Source organism: Elephas maximus, chromosome 4 (genome assembly GCF_024166365.1).
Source record: "Elephas maximus indicus isolate mEleMax1 chromosome 4, mEleMax1 primary haplotype, whole genome shotgun sequence".
NCBI classification, from domain to species: domain Eukaryota; kingdom Metazoa; phylum Chordata; class Mammalia; order Proboscidea; family Elephantidae; genus Elephas; species Elephas maximus.
Window position 1 is genome coordinate 27,252,834 of NC_064822.1, and position 19,288 is coordinate 27,272,121.

The 19,288-nt window shown below is 36.8% G+C and overlaps 1 protein-coding gene across 3 annotated transcripts in view; it reads left to right on the forward strand.

The window, feature by feature from the left end:
- Positions 1-18,509, forward strand: part of MPP7 (MAGUK p55 scaffold protein 7) — a 302,630-nt gene extending 284,121 nt beyond the window's left edge. For all 3 annotated transcript variants that reach the window (XM_049881747.1, XM_049881746.1, XM_049881745.1), the window contains 5 exons: positions 7,139-7,219; positions 10,867-10,960; positions 12,074-12,182; positions 13,871-14,014; positions 15,561-18,509. In XM_049881747.1, coding sequence (XP_049737704.1) covers positions 7,139-7,219; positions 10,867-10,960; positions 12,074-12,182; positions 13,871-14,014; positions 15,561-15,740 — 608 coding nt within the window. In that variant the 3' untranslated portion in view covers positions 15,741-18,509. The remainder of the gene's footprint in view (positions 1-7,138; positions 7,220-10,866; positions 10,961-12,073; positions 12,183-13,870; positions 14,015-15,560) is intronic.
- Positions 18,510-19,288: the final 779 nt, after the last annotated feature.

The window sequence follows — 19,288 nt, forward strand, 5'->3', positions numbered from 1 at the left end:
ATTAAACATTTATTAAAAATACCAAACGCATTGCTCTTGATTCTGATTCATGACAACCCCATGTGTTAAAAGAGTAGAACAGTGCTCCATAGGGTTTTCTTGGCCATAATCTTTACAGAAGCAGATCACCAGGTCTTTTCTTCCACAGCACTGTTGGGTGGGTTCAAACTACCAATCTTTATGTTAGTAATTGAATGCAAACTGTTTGTGCCACCCAGGGACCTGATCCAGTGTTTATACTCAGGCTTTATTCTGGGCATAAATCACAATTTTGTTCACTTATTCATTCAGCTGGCTTTTATGAAGTATCATCTCTGTGCCTGGCTCTGTTCTTAGATATGGGGGACATTAATAACACAAACATTCTTGCCCTCATGGAGTTTACATTGTACTGGTAGGAGACAGGCAAACATGTATAATAAATTAGTAATAAGTAATAAAGTCAATTATATAGTTGTTAAAAGGTGATAAATGCTATAAAAGAAAGTCAAAGTAGAGCAAGGTCAGGAGAATCAGGAGTTCAGGACAGGGACTTTGATGGCTCTTCAAGAGGGAGATCATGGCAGGCTTCATTGAAAAGGCACCATTTTGAGCTGAGACTCAGAAATAAGGAAGTTGCCCTTGCCCTCTTCTACTTAGCTAATGGAGACTCAGAAGTGGTTTTATTTCGACATTTTAATTTTATTGCATTCTTGTCATAGCTCTGAGATAGAGGTGATATGAGCTCTTAAGTCAGTTTGAAACAGGCTGCTCAGCCATATTGAGAACCCCAATCAACTCCTCTTCCCCCCCTCCTTGTCTTGCTAACCTCAAACTTGTTTTGAGCAGGAAGTCACAACAGGCAGTGGCCCCGTCCACTGACTAGCCCTAGTTACACCTTGAAGCATGCAGAGATTGAAATCACATCCTTCAACCGGCCCCCCTTCCACCCCCAAATTTAGGCATGGGAGGGCTAAAGACAGAAAGTTCGGGGTACCAAACCCAACCCCCTGACGCCACTGGAAACAGAAAGCTCCCAGCCCCCTTAGTCAGGGAGCACGTGGCCTTTTGGTCATTAGACCCCACGCGCTCCTTGTACGCGCAGGCAGTAAACTTGCCACTTTCTGTTTCTGTTGCAGTCAGTGTCCGTCTTATTTCAGTTGGCTAATAAGACAGGACAAGAACCTGAGTGGCGTTCGGTTACAAATATATATGAGTCTAGTGTAAATAGCTGCTTTGGAAAAAATGATGGTCTTTGAACAAACTTCCCACTCACTCTTTCTTTACCTTTAGTGTACAAATTGATACTTCGTTAATAGCGTTTTTCTTCCATTATGAAAAAAAAAACAGAAAAGAGGAAATCTGAACCTCTATTAGGGCTTGTTATGAACTGCTAAGTTGCTGTATTTTTTTTTATAGTTCAATTCCAAGGGAACTTTAAATTCAGTTTTATAAACAGGTTTGTCACTTTCCAACACAAAAATTCAGCCACCCACTAATGTGATCATTATAAGATCGTGGGTCACATATAATCGCATGGCTGTTTTTTATTTTATGCCTATAGCAACAAAAATAGTAGTGCTACAATATAATAAGTATACTTTTTATAGCATATGTCTGATCCGAAGGATACCTAGAGATTTGGTTTGATTCGTCTTGCAATAAATCAAATGAAGAAGTGTGTTTTTTTCAGGTAACAAAAGTAGTTTGGATATTTATTGCAGACTCCAGTAACTCTGATATTTTTCTCTGGATAGTAAGAGTAAAACGTCTGGCCAATACCATAAAAATGTCTGAGGGGCAACGTGGAAGAATTTCCATATTAAGCAGAGCAGGTACACTGGAGGTGAACACATACTAAAAGCTGTATCCATGTTGGTTGCTTTCAATACAATATACCATTTTTATACTTGTGCCAAGATGCACGGTGATAAATAGCAAAAATGAATAGTTCTTGGTCAGAGCAACACATGTCCGTCCATCATGTATTGTAAATACAAATATAATTGAATATTGGATGTAAATTCTTTAAAGTTTATATCAAAGTATGGATTTTTATCATTAATGCATTATGAGTTATTACATGAATATACGGTTTGGCTAATGGCCACCTACCTGTATCTCTCTTCCTGTGAAATTTCTTTCCTAAGAGGTTATTGACACTGTAACCTTTAGCGGGATAGTCCCTTCATGTATAATGTGCCACTCGTCTTTATTTGTTAAATTTAATGCAGTATTCATCAGCCTTAAGAAAAACTACAATTTAAATTCTATGTGGGACTTTTACAGATAAAAATTATTTTATGCTCATTCCTATGAGTGTGATTTTTAAAAAAATATGCCACATTTCGTTGATTTTAATAAAATTATTTTCATAATTGTTATTAGTTGCCATCGAGTCAATTCCTACTCATGGTGACCCTGTGTGTGCAGAATAGAACTGTGCTCCATAGGGTTTTCAAAGGCTGTACCTTTCAGAAGCAGGTCACCAGGACTGTCTTCCAAGGGCCCTCAGGGTGGGTTTGAACCTACAACCTTATGGCTAGTTGTCAAATGGTTAATGGTTTGCACCACCCAGGGACTCCTCTATTTTTGGCCATACTCTATGACATTGTATTTGTAGCTTCAGTCGTGTACTTGTGTGTGTGTTAGTGTAGATCTTGAATGAGTATGTACTAGAATAATGTACGACTATATACTAACTGTTCATTCATTCAGAATCTGCACTAACACTGAAGTAGATGATTGAAGCTACAAATATAATGCCATAAATTACAGCCACAAACTTCGATGTTTTATGTATAAGAACATCACACTGATCCTTTAAAGCATTCTTTGCGTGCATTTATAGTTTTGAAGCACTGCCTCCGGCATGGGTATTATTGTCTCAGTACCTTTCCCACTCATTTGTCCTTTCTCAGCTGTAAATGTCTGTTTCAGTTGCAGAGCATAGATGTTTTTTCAGCTCATGTTTGCAGAAGGAAAGGACTTATGCATCAACTCTGAATTAATTTTGAAAGTGTACAGTGCTAGTATTTTAATAAAAGTATGTTTCTTGCTTACCATAATAAACTTGGTTACACATCATAAACACACATTTTTGAGAAATAAAAAGAAAAAAATCTGAAAATAGAACAATGAGAACCCTCAACTTCTCATAATTACATGGATCCAACCCATCGCCGTGGAGTAGATTATGGCTCATGGTGACCCTCTAGGACAGAGTAGAACCGTCACACAGGGTTTCAAAGACTGTGATCGTTACAAAGGCAGACACCCCTGAGGAGTGGGTAGTGGGTTGGAACCATGCATGTTTAGGTTAGCAGCCGAGCGCTTAACCATTGTGCCACCAGGGCTCTAATGACAGCAGAATTATGAGTCATTTGGGGAAAGTGTAGTTTATGTGTCTAAATCCTCCTTTCATGTAAACGAAGATTAAGAATCTAGTTTGCATGTAATTACATGATTGTTTTTTTAAATGAAAAGTTTCTTAAATGTAAATTTTTAAATAGAAACTTAGTAACTTTATTTTATTGGCACCCAAAATAAGCTGTATTTCTTTGGTTGAAATGAAGAAGCTTTATGTAAAATAACACACAACATATTTGTAGACTTTGAGTAAAACCAAATAAAAAAAAAACCCAAACCTGCTGCTGTCGAGTCAATTCTGACTCATAGCGGCCCCTGTAGGACAGAGTAGAACTGCCCGATAGAGTTTCCAAGGAGCGCCTGCGAATTTGAACCGCCAGCCTCTTGGTTAGCAGCCGTAGCACTTAACCATTATGCCACCGCTTAACCACTTCGACTTTCAGTAAGAAGTTACTAATTAAATGCACACAGAGTAATTAAAAATAATACCTTTCTAATTATCTTAGTTATCCAGTTGGTACATTTTTTTCCTGAGTATTTCAGCTAACGGGGATGGATACATGTCTTTCTTCCTTATTTCCAGAATTTGCACACAAAGTAATTTTGTAAATTCTTTTTTTTTTTTTTTAATGAAGCAGATGAATACTTACTTGCACTTTGGTTTGAATAGAAGCAGTCTTGTATTTTCTTTTTAAAGCTAGTAGGCACATGAACTTTAGGTCACTGCCGGAATTCCAAACTAATGATTTTTTAATGTGCCTTTTTGGCAGTTGCTCACATGTCATCATTGTATTTGATTTTCCTGAGTCCTGAATCAAGCAGGACTTCTGGCAGACACGCCCCAGTGTATGTCGTTGAGGCCTGGTATGCACACTATCTTAATTATGTCTATTTTAGACTTCTGAGAGATTCCACCCAGGATGAGGTTAGAGATCACAAGATCTGACTTCTGCCCCTTTTTGTAGCCAGAGTCTCTGCCTATTTCACAATCAGAGTCTAAAGTGTGGGGCAGCTTGAAATGGGGCAAAAGACTACAGGAAGTTACAGATCACAGGGCCCTTGAGTTAGGTTTACCAGCATTCTTTTAATACCATGATGGTAGACCGGAGAGAAAGCAGACTCTTGAGTCAGTCAGATGGCTTGTGAGTGCCAGCTGAGCTACACTCCAGATATGACCTTAGGAACTTACTTACCTCTCCTTGTCTCAGTTTTCTCACCTGTAAAATGAGGATAGTAATACCTTGCCCGCAGGGATGGTCTGAGGATCAGGTATGATGCGTGCAAACCCTGTAGCAGCACATGGCTGCCACGCAAAAAGACCTCACTGTGTCACCATCGTTACCATTATTCCAAAGCCTGTTGTCTGTGATTTAACTGGGTGCTGTCTTCTCAATGCAGAATGTGTTCTCTCTCTTCCCTGCTTCACTTTATCATTAGCAAGCACCTTTGAAGACAAGCTACAGAGTAACCTATTTGTGTATGTACATGTAAATATGTTTTACCAAGGTTGGTAAAAATGTATAGATTGAAGGGGAAATGAATCTGTCCCATTGCAGAGGCATATGAATGAACTTTGCTTTTATTCCCCAAATTGCCTGCAGTGTAAATAAAAAAAAAACAAAAAAACCCAGTGCCCTCAAGTAGTGTAAATAGATGGGTATTTTAAATACAGAAGAGCCAAATAAAAGTGTGAATTTATGCCTAACCCTAGAGGAAGGATGTAGGAAGGCAGGATGGATCTAAACTGTGGTCTTAAGGGCAAGTTCTAAAGAGGAGAAACAGTAGAGTTTTTCAGATGTCATGGCAGAATTGATCCAAGGGCCCATCAGAGAAAATTCTGCGTGTAGGCATGCTGGGCAGTTTTGCAGTAAGGATGACTGAAATTATGTCCGTATTTTAACCTTTCTCTGAGGATACTTCTATCTTTAAAAACATTATATCTAAAATAATCTAACCTAGGGAAGATTTTTTAGTAAAATCATTTCCTACTACTGTAAATTCTTTATATACTACATAAGTATATAACTTTATATGCTACAGTGAAGTTAACTCTTTTGTAAGAGTTAGATTATAAAGTCATCACATAAGGGGCAAAATTGAGTGTCATCAAAATTTAATTTATCTCATTGGAGGTGACATACTTCTTCACACTAATTCAAATACAACTAGTTTTTCCGCCTGTTGAAGTGTCATTTTTCTGGTTGGGTACTAGATAATTTTTTTTTTTTAATTTTTTATAAATGAAATACTAGAATCACACTGACAAAGTATCTCACTCCCTGAGAAACCCTCCATAGCTGAGGCCTACTGAAGGAACAGTAAGTTCACATCATTTCTTTCAGTCCTGGGTGCCTTGAGGGATGTGGCAGGCCGGCCATTACTGAGGCGTTAGTGTTTTGTTTGTCTCTCTTTCTTTTTTTGAGAACATATAATTGAGTTTGCTTCACCTGTATACTGTACATATAATGCAACTCCATTGTAATGTGACTTGTTTTTCTTGATTGTTTTAACGAGTAAGCTTTAGATCTTACTCTAAATACTTTTTTGTAGCTTAGGAGAAGGTAAAATACATAAGCCCCTACATTGTGCCTACGTAGAGTAGACAGTCAGTCAATGCTTATTCCTTTTTTTCTCTGCCTCAGAGATCTCATCTCTTCTTACAGCTTCAGTGTTTACCTTGATGTGATTACATTCACAGCAGCACCGTAGTTCCGTCCTCTCTATTAAATTGCACTCCTTTGTTAGCTGGATAGATTTCCTTTCCTTAAATTCTTTGTATTTAGAGTGGATTCATCACAGTTCCCTCTGCTTTCACCTCAAGAGAGCCAAGTTCAAGCGTAAGCTCTACCAACTTCTTTTCGTGACCTAGGCTTGTCACCTAATGAGACTCAAGTCCTAGGTGCAAATGCTTTTTAACTTTAACTCTTGCTCCTTTGGCTCATATATCAAATAGTTTTATCTCTATAATACCATAATTTATTGAGCCTAATTTAAGTAAAAAAACTAATGAATGCCTATAGTTTGTCAGCTAGGGAAGCAGTTGGTGAGAAAGTAGATGAAGTCCCTGTTTTTCCAGTGCCCAGAGTCTACTGGGTGCAAACGTTTAAGCACTTGCTAGCCAAAAGGCTGTCGGTTCCAGCCCACCCAGGGCACCTCAGAAGACTGGCCTGGTGATCTGGTTCTGAAAGGTCACAGCCATTGAAAACTATGGAGCAGTTCTATCCTGCACACAAGGGGGGCACCATGAGCTGGAATCCATTCAACAGCAACTACCAGGAATAGCAAAGACCAACTGCAAGTAATACATCCTAGGAAGAGGGGCTTGACAGATGTAAATGTAACAGGTGGTTTTGCAAATTTTCAATGGGTCATTTCATTTGCATCCAAGATAAAATCAAGGTCCAAAGGTGTTTTTGTTTATTAGAATCTAAAACATTTAAAATGATCACTATCTGAACTATGTAATCCAATTTTTTAAGTGCTCATATTTTTTAAGCTCTAGTGGGTACCATTCCTTGGTAATGTATTTAGATACTCTTGACTGTTCCATTTAAAACACAAATATTTCTAACATTTTTGAGGGGAATGTGGGGATTGAAATTTAAAAAAGCGAGAAAGCAACAAAAGGAATCCTGGGCTTTTTCTAGTATACAACTTGACTAGAGATCATCTCTTGGGGTACAGAGTTGGAAACGTGTCCTCAGCCTGTCTTCATGCATAAATGTCAATTAGAGAAGCGTTTCTACGTTGCTTTGCTTGGTAATGAATTTCTGTTACCCTGTTTTTTCAGGCCCTATAGGAGTAGGGTTGAACGAACTGAAACGAAAGCTGCTGATCAGTGACACACAGCACTATGGTGTGACAGTGCCACGTAAGTTTTGTACTGTTCTATGGTCCTACCAATACTAATTGCTAAACCCTTATATAGCAGGTTAAGGCATGTGCCCTAGTTTACACAGATTATCGGCAGGGTGTCTTATAGTCACAGCTTCCCTGCTCTCAGATTTTCGTGGCGTATTTCAGTACACATATGACATCAAAGTATCGTTTACAAACCTTATTTTTAAAAAATCCTTTACTATTCTGTTTCCTAAAATAAGTGCTAATGTTTTCCAGAGTTTTTCACCAAATCGCAGAGGGATGAAGGAGACTTCTTACAATATAAACCTTTTTTAATTATTTTTTTATGTGTAGTAATTGGCAGGTAGTGTTAAGTGGGACTTTCGTTGGCATGTAACCCAAATATGGTAGACTTCTTTTCAGTACACAGAATTAGGTCTAGTTTTATAAAAGTTGTTTTCACAGGCATTCCTACAAATGAAATGTGATGTTGGAAGCATTTTGATCTCCAGAATAAATGCCACTTGACTGCTTAATATGTTGATGTTAGTAAAGCTGACTAAAAGGCTAAATTGCAATGTTGGCTTTTTCTAGTGGTTTTAGCACTGTTAAAAAAAAAAAAAAATCCTTTGTATGTTGCCCTTAGCAATGTTCTTTAGTTTTGGAAAAGCTCAGCTTTATTTTAAAATCATAGTTTTCTATTACCTCAAGTTATCCCTTGTTAACTACATTTTCCCAAATTATTGTTTGTAATCATTTTCAGCCATAAGTTGAAGAACTGCTGGTTTCCGCCAACAGAGATGAAAGTAAAGGAAAATGTGGGATCAGAAGGTTTCCTTTTTTTTTTTTTTAACTTTAGTTGTTCACTTCTCTTATAAAAGTTCATTGCACTATACAGGTAATTAGAAACTTTTATAGAACAATTACTAAGCTTACACATAAGCAATTGCAAAAGAAACCTAGAGGATGGAAAGCAGATTAAAAGGAAAAAATGTATTTATTTCCTGCTGTGTATTCCTCTCCTTTATTTGTCTTGATTTACTTAGTCCTCGTTAGATGGATATTATTAGCTCCATTTCACAGAGAAGGAAAGAGGGGTAGAAAGTATAATTTGACTTATTTCGAGTTTCCGTAGGTAATAGTAGTTGCACCTGGATTTGAAACGAGATTTATGATACCATTTCTCATGTCATTCCGCCTACTTATCACTATACAGTCCCTTCAAACTACAAATTTTCTGTCTTGTAGCCCTGTTAGTACTAAAGACGTGTTTCTTTTGCGAGGGTAAATATCAATAAGGCTGTCTATCAACCTTAATTCCTCTGTTACAGCTTTGGTATTTCCGAAAAACCTAGGGCAAGGCAGTTTGTGCTCAATTTATTCAACTATTAAAATAACGTTTGCCTCTGAAGTTAAACTGATTCCATCTAGAAAGGCTCTGGGCTAGAAGTGTCTAAAGAAATCCCCAAAGTAATAACTTTCTGCTCTGATTTACTTTTTTTTTTTTAATCATTGTAAATATATATAACAAAACGTTTGCTGTTTCAACCATTTTTATGTGTACAGTTCCTTGATGTTGATCACGTTCGTCTGTTCTGCAGCCATCACCAATGGTTCCAATTTTTTTCCTTTAACAGAAATTCAGTTTGATTCACTTTTTTAAAAATTGTCACTGTTGTTGGTGAGAACATACACAGCAAAAGATACACCCGTTCACCAGTGTCTGCATGCACAATTCAGAGACATTGATCCGTCTGGTTCACTTTTAAACAGATCCTTAATGTCAGAGGATCCCCAGATAGCAGTATCTTCCAGACTTGCCTGATAAGAATATCGCGGGATTGTTGTAAAAAGATTTCAAGGCCTTTCCAAAAGAGCCCCCTTCAGGAGCCGAACTGAAGGGTTGAGAATCTGTATTTACAGCGAGTGTCCCAAATAAGTCTTAACATCAGACATGTTTGGGTCCCAAAGTCTTTGTAGCCTGGTATCTGGACACTCTTAGCCAGCCACACCTGTTAATCACTGCTGTGGTTTCCCATGACGAGTTACAGAATCTGTGTTTTCAAGATGCTAACAGGGAAAGTGGACATTACAGACAGATACCACACTTACAGTGGTACTCGTGCTCTAGAACACTTCTTTGTCCATAGGAAACTTCAGCTGAGATTTCTATTTAAAAAAAAAAAAGTGTTATAAACTGCAGTACCCGTTTAAAAAAAAAATTTTTTTTTCTTTCTTTTTTACTATGACAGCTATTCTGGGATTTTGTTGTGGGGTGGGGAAGTGGGGAAGGAGTTTGTTCTACATCTGTTTACTATTTGTCTTGAACTGTAAGCATAGTGAGTATTCAGACAGTGAGCTGTGCAAGTCAGTGACTGCGTTGTGGTCTATATGCCCATCTTTCCTTTTCCACGGTAACAATTTTCAAAGCCCTTGTTCAGGCATCTTCACTGTTAATGAGTTTGTGAAGTTCCTATGATACCTCATTACAATTAGATACTAAAATTTATCAGTAGAATAATATCAGACCTGGGTAATTCAGATTGATCATGATAAGCAGTTTGGCTGTAGACCTGTTACCTTTTAAACGCATTTGGCAAAGTTCATAAATGTGTTGTTCAGTTATCACTGGATATGGTTTTAAATAGTATTTTTACCCTCCCAAGAGGCTACCATCCATCAAAGCAGTGATGCTTACACTGTGTGTTCTGCATTTTTCAAGTGTTCTGCCATCAGAAGGGAGTTAAGACAATCTTTCCTTAGTTCATGAAAAACAAATTAATCCATGGGGAATTCTCAATTTTGGCTTTCAGCAATATTGTTTTTCTTAAAGCCTACCATTTGCTAAAGGAATGCCAGCAAACAACAACAACATAGCTGTTTAAGTAATAAAGGAACTTGACCCCAAACTCCAATACAGGGCATCATACTAAATTTAGTGTCTTTCATATTCTTGAATGTTTGTTATGTTATATATACTTAATTGAGTTTTTCTGCTGTGAAATTTCTTAGTATTTATGATAGAATTAAATTATCAGGGCTTTGTGCTGTTTCTCAAAAGGGCATGACCTTCACAAAGAATAACAGCACCTTTTGGTGTAAACAACATTCTTAATTACTGAAATGCTGGAAATTAAGTGGCACTCTAAAAAGATGCTGTTCATAACTTTGCAAAGAAGGAATGAATAGCAAATAGAGGCCATTGACTTCATTCCATTAGTAAAACAAAACATTGATGGCAGACTCACTATGTGCCATGTGCTGAAAATAGTGAAATCAGTTTACCTTACAACATAGTGGGCAAGAGACTTGCTTTAATAAGTAAAGATCAATAAGTAAGGATGACCATAATACACTTGCAAAAGAAAGGGGTTTCTCTCAAGGATTTAAGTAACATTTCCATCTAATCAGCATTTTAGACAGCCTTGAAAATGTAATGGATAATAGCATAGACACAGTGTAATTTAATATCAAATCTATCTTCAAATTAATATTTTAATATCAGAAAATATGAATTAATGACACCAGTATATTTTATTAGCTATGTTTCTTTTTATAAACTTTAAAAGCATGTTTAAGAAATGCACTTTAATCAAACATACTTGATGATTTCTTTTTAAATTTTTGCTTAAGGCAACTGGTCAGGGCTTTTCTAAACTCTTTGTAATTAAATCCCAGACACTACCAGAGCACGAAGAAGCCAGGAGAGTGATGGTGTTGAGTATATTTTCATTTCCAAGCATTTGTTTGAGACAGATGTACAAAATAACAAGTATGTGGAAATTTTGAAAAATTTTGTGTGACTGTGGTTTTTAAGCATGTACTTCTATATCCAGCTTTAGACAACTGGGAGTTCCCCTCCATTTGAAATGTAGTATATTTTTTTATAATGTTTAAAACAAAAAGATGATAATTTGGCTAGAAATTGCTATCAGTCTTCACCTCTAATTTCAAATAACCTAGAACTTTTACATTTCTGTTAAACATAAAGGAATTATTTTGCTGAGTAAGGGAACGTGGCTAATGTATTATTGTGACTGCCTTCCACAGCACTAATTGAACCCTAATATACAATTTGGATAGAATTTTATTTTAAAAACTAATTAGCAACTATGTAATATATCCTTACGGGGCACAGTTCTAGTCTGACACATATGGGGTCACCTGAGTCAGAATCAGTTCGGTGGCATCTGGTTTGAATATATCCCTCGTACCCCTCCACACGTACACTCTCTCTCATTGGCTCTTCAGGAAGCTGAAATCACGTTAGGCACCTTGTTCCACATCTTCTGACTAGCTCTGAGTTGCTTTCTTCCCCCTGCTCCCCACCCCCGCCAGGTTTTCCATTCACTTAACCAGGAATATTTTAGGGTATCAGAGAGTAATGTGTGTTTTAATGCAGGATTGTGGGATTTTATTGAAACATCAAAATGCTTTTTTCTCATTTGGCCCAGTGATTGTGTTTTTATAGCACACAATTGGCTGCCCTGGCTCCATTAGCCACCACCCAGCTCCTCCTCTGCTTCTGAGCCCAGCTTGGTGTGCAATGAAATTTCAGTAGTTTCTATTGTTTGGCTTATTTGCTGTTTTATTGCATTACATTAGTTCTGAAAAAGAGGTGATGGAAAACATTAGAGTACCGCTGGACTACAGTACTTTTTTTTCAGCTTAAGTGTAATACAATCAAGTGTTACTGATTTGAAAATGTAAAGTAGAAGGTTTTTTAAAATTGACATTTTGAAGTACTTGGCTCTATTTACTTTATTAGTTTATTTTATTAAACATGTTCAGTGAAAATATCTCTTACATATGAATTCTATATTTTGCTAACTATAATTTTTTTTTAATTCACAAATGATTCTGATACGTCTCTAATTTTCTGCAGGTTTATTGAATACGGTGAATATAAAAACAACTACTATGGCACCAGTATAGACTCAGTTCGGTCTGTGCTAGCTAAAAACAAAGTTTGCCTGTTGGATGTTCAGCCTCATGTAAGTAAACAATGAACTGTTCGGCACCCTTCTGGCCCCTGTAATCTTCTACACTTCATGTGAGCATTTCAATATGAGGCAAATTTGAAGTCTACTCACTCTTGGCACCTATGTAGCTTTTCTAAACCACATTTAAGACAAAGACATTTAAATATAATTAGAGAAGTCTTTCATGAAAAAAAAAAACATAGCCCTTACTATTATAAGAAAAGTGGGGAAAATGCCCCAAGGTCTGTGTTTGTGACTCTTAGGTATTTTCAGTTTTTGCCAAGTACAATGACTGTGTTAGGTATTTCTTCTAAATATTTTGTATTTTTATAAAAATCTTACACTATTATAGGTATAACTTATTTTGCATATTGTGTATTATTATGAGTGCTCATAATTTTTAACAGTGGACATTTTGGTTCTTGGTCTCTGATTTTGGTTTTAAGTGTACTCTGGAAGTGTCAACCAGCCAGTGAGAGTTGAGTGACATCTCAAAGGAATTGAGATAAATGAGATCCCTCTTGCCTTTCACTCTGGGAGCTCTTAGGAGCATTCTGGACTGCGAATGTCAGTGGAAGAAACCATTCAATTCTTATCATACTATTTGTCCTCTAGCGGACACCAACCCTTGGCATTTTCCTCATCACTCAGAAACCACAGATTCACCCTCCAACATGGCTACACTGTGGGATGTGCCTTTTGTGCAACCTGCAAATTCCAAAATGCCCTGGAGAAGCCATTTATACGCCTTGTTGTTGTTAGGTGCAGTCGAGTTGATTCCGACTCAAAATGACCTTATTATGTACAACAGAAGGAAAAAATGCCCAGTCCTGCGTCATCCTCTCAATCATTGCCCTTAAAGAGGATAAATCTGGAGTACAAGGGTACCAAGACTCAGCAGGGAAGCTGAATCCTGACTTAGGCACCAGCAATGAAAGGAATAGTTCTGCTTGTGAAGAAACTCCACCAGTGTACCGGGTCTAGTCACTCCAGAACTCCCTAAGTGCTCACCTACCGCCGCATCCCCAGCTTCCCACCCACCACTACGTACTCACGCTCACGTACAACCTTTCTACCTCACTTTTCAGTGGAATTTATGATTTATATTCATATTCTAAAGAGGCCTTACCATACAGATCAAGAATTGCACCCTACTATCAATCACCCTTGATATATCAATCACCCTTGATTATAGATGAGTCCCCAGAAGCACAGCCTAATAGCATGAAGGATTTGATGAGGGAATGTTGGCAGCCTTCATGGGGAGGAGAAGCCTGCCCTTTGAGGGCACTCTGAAAGGCAGGACAGAAGAGACAGACAACTCATGCTTGCCATCAGGAAAAGATTTGAATGGGATGATTGGAATACCTCCACGTACGGAAGTCTTTCTGTTTAACTCACAGCATCTTTTGAATATTTGATCTAAAAACCAATTTCATAGTATGGTTAGCCACTTCTATTCAGTACTAATAGAACATTTATAAATGCAAGTTATGTTCTCCAGGCAGCTTTTCAAAGATATTTATTACATTTAATTGTCAGCAACTCATTGAATGATAACATGTAGAGAGACCCCCTGAGCTGAATTAGAAAATGATTTTAAGAATTTTTTCATTAGAAAGAAAACCTAGTTTTATGGTAAAACTTATCATGACATTATATAAAGAAATACAAGAAAACATGTTATTTTTTTCTTGCAGACAGTAAAGCATTTAAGGACACTAGAATTTAAGCCTTTTGTGATATTTATAAAGCCTCCATCAATAGAACGTTTGAGAGAGACAAGAAAAAACGCAAAGATTATTTCGAGCAGAGACGACCAAGGAGCCGCCAAACCCTTTACAGTAAGTCTGATGATGGTTGGCAGTGCTGCGTAAGCAAAGCTGGAAGCAGGTGTGCAGCAGCTGCCACCTTGGAAAGACTGTAGTGTTTGATACTGTGATCCAGAACCTGGAAAAGCTAGACTTGCATTTAGTCGTATGTATTTTGAATGATTGACCTATAGTTGTCTTTTGTGCAGCTATGGGTAGATCTTCACATGAAGTTGACTCAGAAACATTTAATATGCTGTTGTGCAGATAGGTTAGATTTTTGTGGACTGGACATTTATACAACACTCATACCAATTAATTTTCAGACTAGCCTTATTTTATTTTTAAAGTGGAAAAATGCCCAAGTCAGTTACTGTTACTCATGAAGACTAATAGACTATATGAAAATTTCAGTAATTTGCCTTTTTTGTCTTCTTGCATCAGTAATCAAATTGAGCACAGTATAAGAAAAAACACCTTTTTAGTAGACTTGTATTTTTCAATAATATTTATATTTCCTCTGAGTGTTATTAGAAAGGGAGACTCTGGTATGTTAATGACTAGAATGGCAAGACCTTTCATTGTTTTTTGTTTTTAATCTCAAGATGATGTATTCTGCCTTTGGATCAAAAATGAAAAGCAAAGAAATGTCAAGAGCTATATTTTTGTTTTGCTCTTTATTAGCTCATCTTTAGCCTTAGTCTATATTAATTTATAAACTGTTAATTGTGATAACAAAATACAGATTACATTTTTGATTCCCAGTATTCGATAAATATTCTTCTAAAATACTCACAATTCATATCCATGCTGACTAGATATAATCCTGATGTTAGTTATTCGGTGCTCTTGATTAGCACTGAAGTTAAATTTTTTATTGTTGTGAAATTTTATGTGACATTGAATGTGGACTCTGAAATTATTTCAATATGTTGCAGTATGAGAAGTTTTATTGTGTAGTATTTATAAATTAAAAGGCTTCTCAAGATAATAAATGGTAACATATTCTTAGGATTTGGCTAACTTAGATTTATGCATATAGTTATATAGTCTTGAGTTATACAGCCAACTAAAATACTTACAGGTTTCAAAAATGTGAGCGTGAATGGCTTCTGAACCACTTCTATTGAGAAGTAGGCAGGGCCTGGTAACTATTTTTTATAAATGTATCCATCTCTGAAAAAGTATTTTATGTTATAAATTGCTTGCTATGAATAAGTGCAAGTAATGCAACCACTCAGAATATGGGAGTAAACAGTCTCCTCCCCCCATAGCTATTATAGAACAGAAATATCCCAAGGACACTAAGTCAGTAACTAATTCTCCAGAAATTCAAGGAAAGCGGGAGATTTGGGTCTTGTCAGAGTAGCTCAGTTACAACCAAATCAGAGAGAGTATTAGAAATTATGATTTCTGAGGAACTTGTGGTTAAAGAGGGTAATCTCCATTTCTGGTTGAAGTGAAGGAATGAGCACAAAACAGCATTAGGTCAACCAGTGGTAGAATGTTTGCATTGATGTGAAGTGATGTAATTGCCTGGTTAACCACTTTAAAAAAAAAAACAAACTTCGCTTTGTAGGAAGAAGACTTTCAAGAAATGATTCAGTCTGCACAGATAATGGAAAGCCAATATGGTCATCTTTTTGACAAGACTGTAGTAAATGATGATCTCACCGTGGCCTTCAATGAGCTAAAAACAACTTTTGACAGATTAGAGACAGATACCCATTGGGTTCCAGTGAGCTGGCTGCATTCGTAGCTAAGGAAAATTTCCATAATCCACTTTTCTATAGACTGCATGATTAGAATAAATTCAGTTACCATTTTGGTGGTAGGGTTTTTTTAATCTATATCAACTGTCATAAATGTACAATCTTGGTAAAATTGAATGCCGGTTTTGTTTGTATCTTTTTACAGCCTTATATCAAACATAATGTGTGAGTGTAAGATTCAAAATCAAAATGTACACAGTACTGTATTCTAAGCAAAGCTTTGAGCCATCTGGTTGTCTCTAATATAGCTCTATCTCCGAGATGAGTACTTTAAAGAGAAATAACTAGAGACTAAGTAGGGAACGGAGTTCAGTGCTTCAGCTGCCTCTGATGTGGTCACTGCCATCAAGTTTGCATGTTAGCAGTTGAGGGTTTTAATAGCTCCATACAGACAGGACAGCATCACTTTTCCTGGCAAAGCTTCACAGATTTAGTTGGGCTGGCCGTAAGAAGGGATCCTCTTACTAAAAGTGTGAGCTTTTTCTTACGTATGCATAATATGTTCACAGTGTGTGCATTTTAAAATCTTTCTTAAAGAAAACTACTGAAAATTGCCTTGAGTAAGTAGCCTTCACGTTATGGCTTGAGCAGTCCTTATGAGTATATTTCAGTGACTCAACAAATATTTAATAAGGGAAGATAGACTTATAAAAACTATGTATTCAATTTTAAAAACCTTTTCTTATGATGTTAATAAGAATGAATAAGAATGGTGATATCTTGGGGGTTAGTAATGATTACAAAGGTCATTTTTATTTGTAAATCCTCAGAATATGTTTTTGGAATCACCAAAAAGGTTTTTTTTTTTTTTTTTCTTAGCTGCCTTTGGATTTTCCCAATAAATTATAAAAATGTGATTCATATCCTGAAAGTAAACATTTTACACATTACTGATACAGTTAAAGAAAATGTCATTTTTTTAAATATATGCAATTGATCACATGCTACGATGTATTCTAGAAAGCTTTTCTTGTGTTGTTATTTCTTTATCATTCAAATGATTCTGAACACTGGCCAGATACCATCCTAACCTTGCCATTTGCAGAGAAGTTTCAGGAAAAATCTTATATTGTAAATATTTAGATGGGATCTCTCATTTTTCTCGATACTGCTGAACTTCAGCAAGTGAATTATATAGTTCAAAATCCTAGAAAGGTCCGTAAGCTGTACAGGAGAGCATGCCCTGCTGTTCCTGCATGCAGAAGACCCTGCCAATCAAAGATCATTGCATCTGTGACTTTAAAAGAGAAAAAATATTATTTTTTTGTTGATTTGTAAAGAGAGTTTAGATGCATGTTTAAAGAAAAATAGTATTTAGTGAAATTTTATGTATTTATGAACTACTCAAAAGGCATATTTTTTTAATAAATGGGGCTATTCATAAAATAGATTATATGTAAGGGTGTCATAATTTAAAATAATGGTTTTTTAAATCATGGTCAACATTCCATGTAAATATTTGACCTTGATTTGTTCCCCGACCGACCCACAAGCGTGTTAAATCTGCACTGCACATTTGATAGCATTATTCACTGGATTGCCTTCAGGTGTCAAATTATGTATTAGAAACAGAAATGAAAACCACCCCAGTGGCCTTGACATACATTCTCACCGTAAGAGTTAGATAATTAGACTAAATGCTACTTAACAACATAATCCAAACAGTAAGTTCTAAGTTTATTAATTAAATAGCAAGTAATTTAGTTTAAAAGAGAGAGAAAATAGGGTTGCCAGATCTGATACTCGAGTCATACTTTAACATTATGTGGCTGGTCTAAAGCCCAAGTCTTAAGTACGTGATTTAGGTAGATTATTTTCCTCTTTGAACATTGACTAAAATTTCTATCAGTTAAGATTTACTCTTCAAATAATAATGGAAAATGTATAATAATTTAGGCAGTCCAAATCCTTTGATCTGAAATACCAACATTGATTTTTTTTCTTCATTTACAGATAATTGCCTCACCTCTTTACTGTGGAGGTAGATGTAGCTTAAGGTGGTGGAAACTGGATTCTTTTTGGTGGTGGTAATGGGCGTGTTATAAAAATATGACTTTTCAGACCTCTCTCTCTGTTTAGACCAGAGCTGACCAATATTTTTAAAATAATGAAAAGGGGCACTTTGGCAGTTGGAGAAATCTGTTACCAGGTAGTACACACAGTTTAGGAAGTGATGTGTACATGGCCATCTTGATGCCAGAGAGGCTTGGTTAAAATTTACTAAGGCCAGGCCAGTCCCAAGGCCTTGTTAGAAATTGTAGCAAGAGGCCCTTGGTTCTGCATTTTCTTCACCCCACTCACCCCTCTTCTGCATAAACAAGGAAGTCGCATTATGTTCCTCACTAACATGTTTTAGCAGCTTGCTCCCAAAAATGTCAGCCAGCATGTAAGAGAAGAGAAATATTTACTTTAAATCTGTATATTTAAAAACCAAGACCAACAAGAAGATTCTGTACTCCCATTACTGATAAATTAGAGATGGGTTAAAGGTGAAATTGAAGTATAACTTTTCCCATGACTTTCTTTACCAATATGGAAGTTCTTGGTATCTTGAGGCTGACACTCTGGTATTGTTTAACGATTGAATGTATCTAAATTGTAATAATCTTAAATTGACAACCATGTAATCTCAGATTTACCAAACTGCGTTGTAAAAAGCCTTCCCAAGATACAGATTTTTATTATTTATTTCCTTTTTGACTAGTAAGAATTTATAAATTAATGGAAAACTTAAGTTGTTAATAAAGTATCTTTAAAGTATGCGTATACTTATGTGAAAATTATTTTTTGTACTTGGGTACTCTATTATACTGTTTCCCATGGTAAAGCAGATTCTTTACTATGATATCAGGTGATTTGTTTGCACTTGTCTAAAGTTCATATTTTTTCAACCAGACATTTCTTGATTTCAGCAAGGTTGTTGGAAGAGTGGAGTTCACTAGTCTTACTCTTACATATACAGTGTAGACGTCCGAACATGTGGAGACACAGAGTGCAGGCGTCTGATCATGTGGAAACAGAGTGCAGGCGTCTGGATCATGTGGACACACAGTGCAGGTGTGAACTTGTGGAGACACACAGTACAGGCATCTGATCATGTGGAGACAGTGCAGGCTTGTGAACGTGTGGAGACAGTGCAGGCATGTGAACATGTGGACACACAGTGCAGGCATATGAACATGTGGAAACAGAATGCAGGCATCTGATCATGTGGAGACACAGTGCAGATGTATGAACATGTGGAAACAGAATGCAGGCATCTGATCACGTGGAGACACAGTGCAGGCATGTGAACATGTGGAAACAGAACGCAGGCATCTGATCGTGTGGAGACACAGTGCAGACATGTGAACATGTGGAGACACACAGTGCAGGCGCATGAACATGTGGAAACAGAACGCAGGCATCTGATCGTGTGGAGACAGTGCAGGCATGTGAGCATGTGGAAACAGAACGCAGGCATCTGATCGTGTGGAGACAGTGCAGGCGCGTGAACGTGTGAAGACAGTGCAGGCATGTGAACATGTGGAGACAC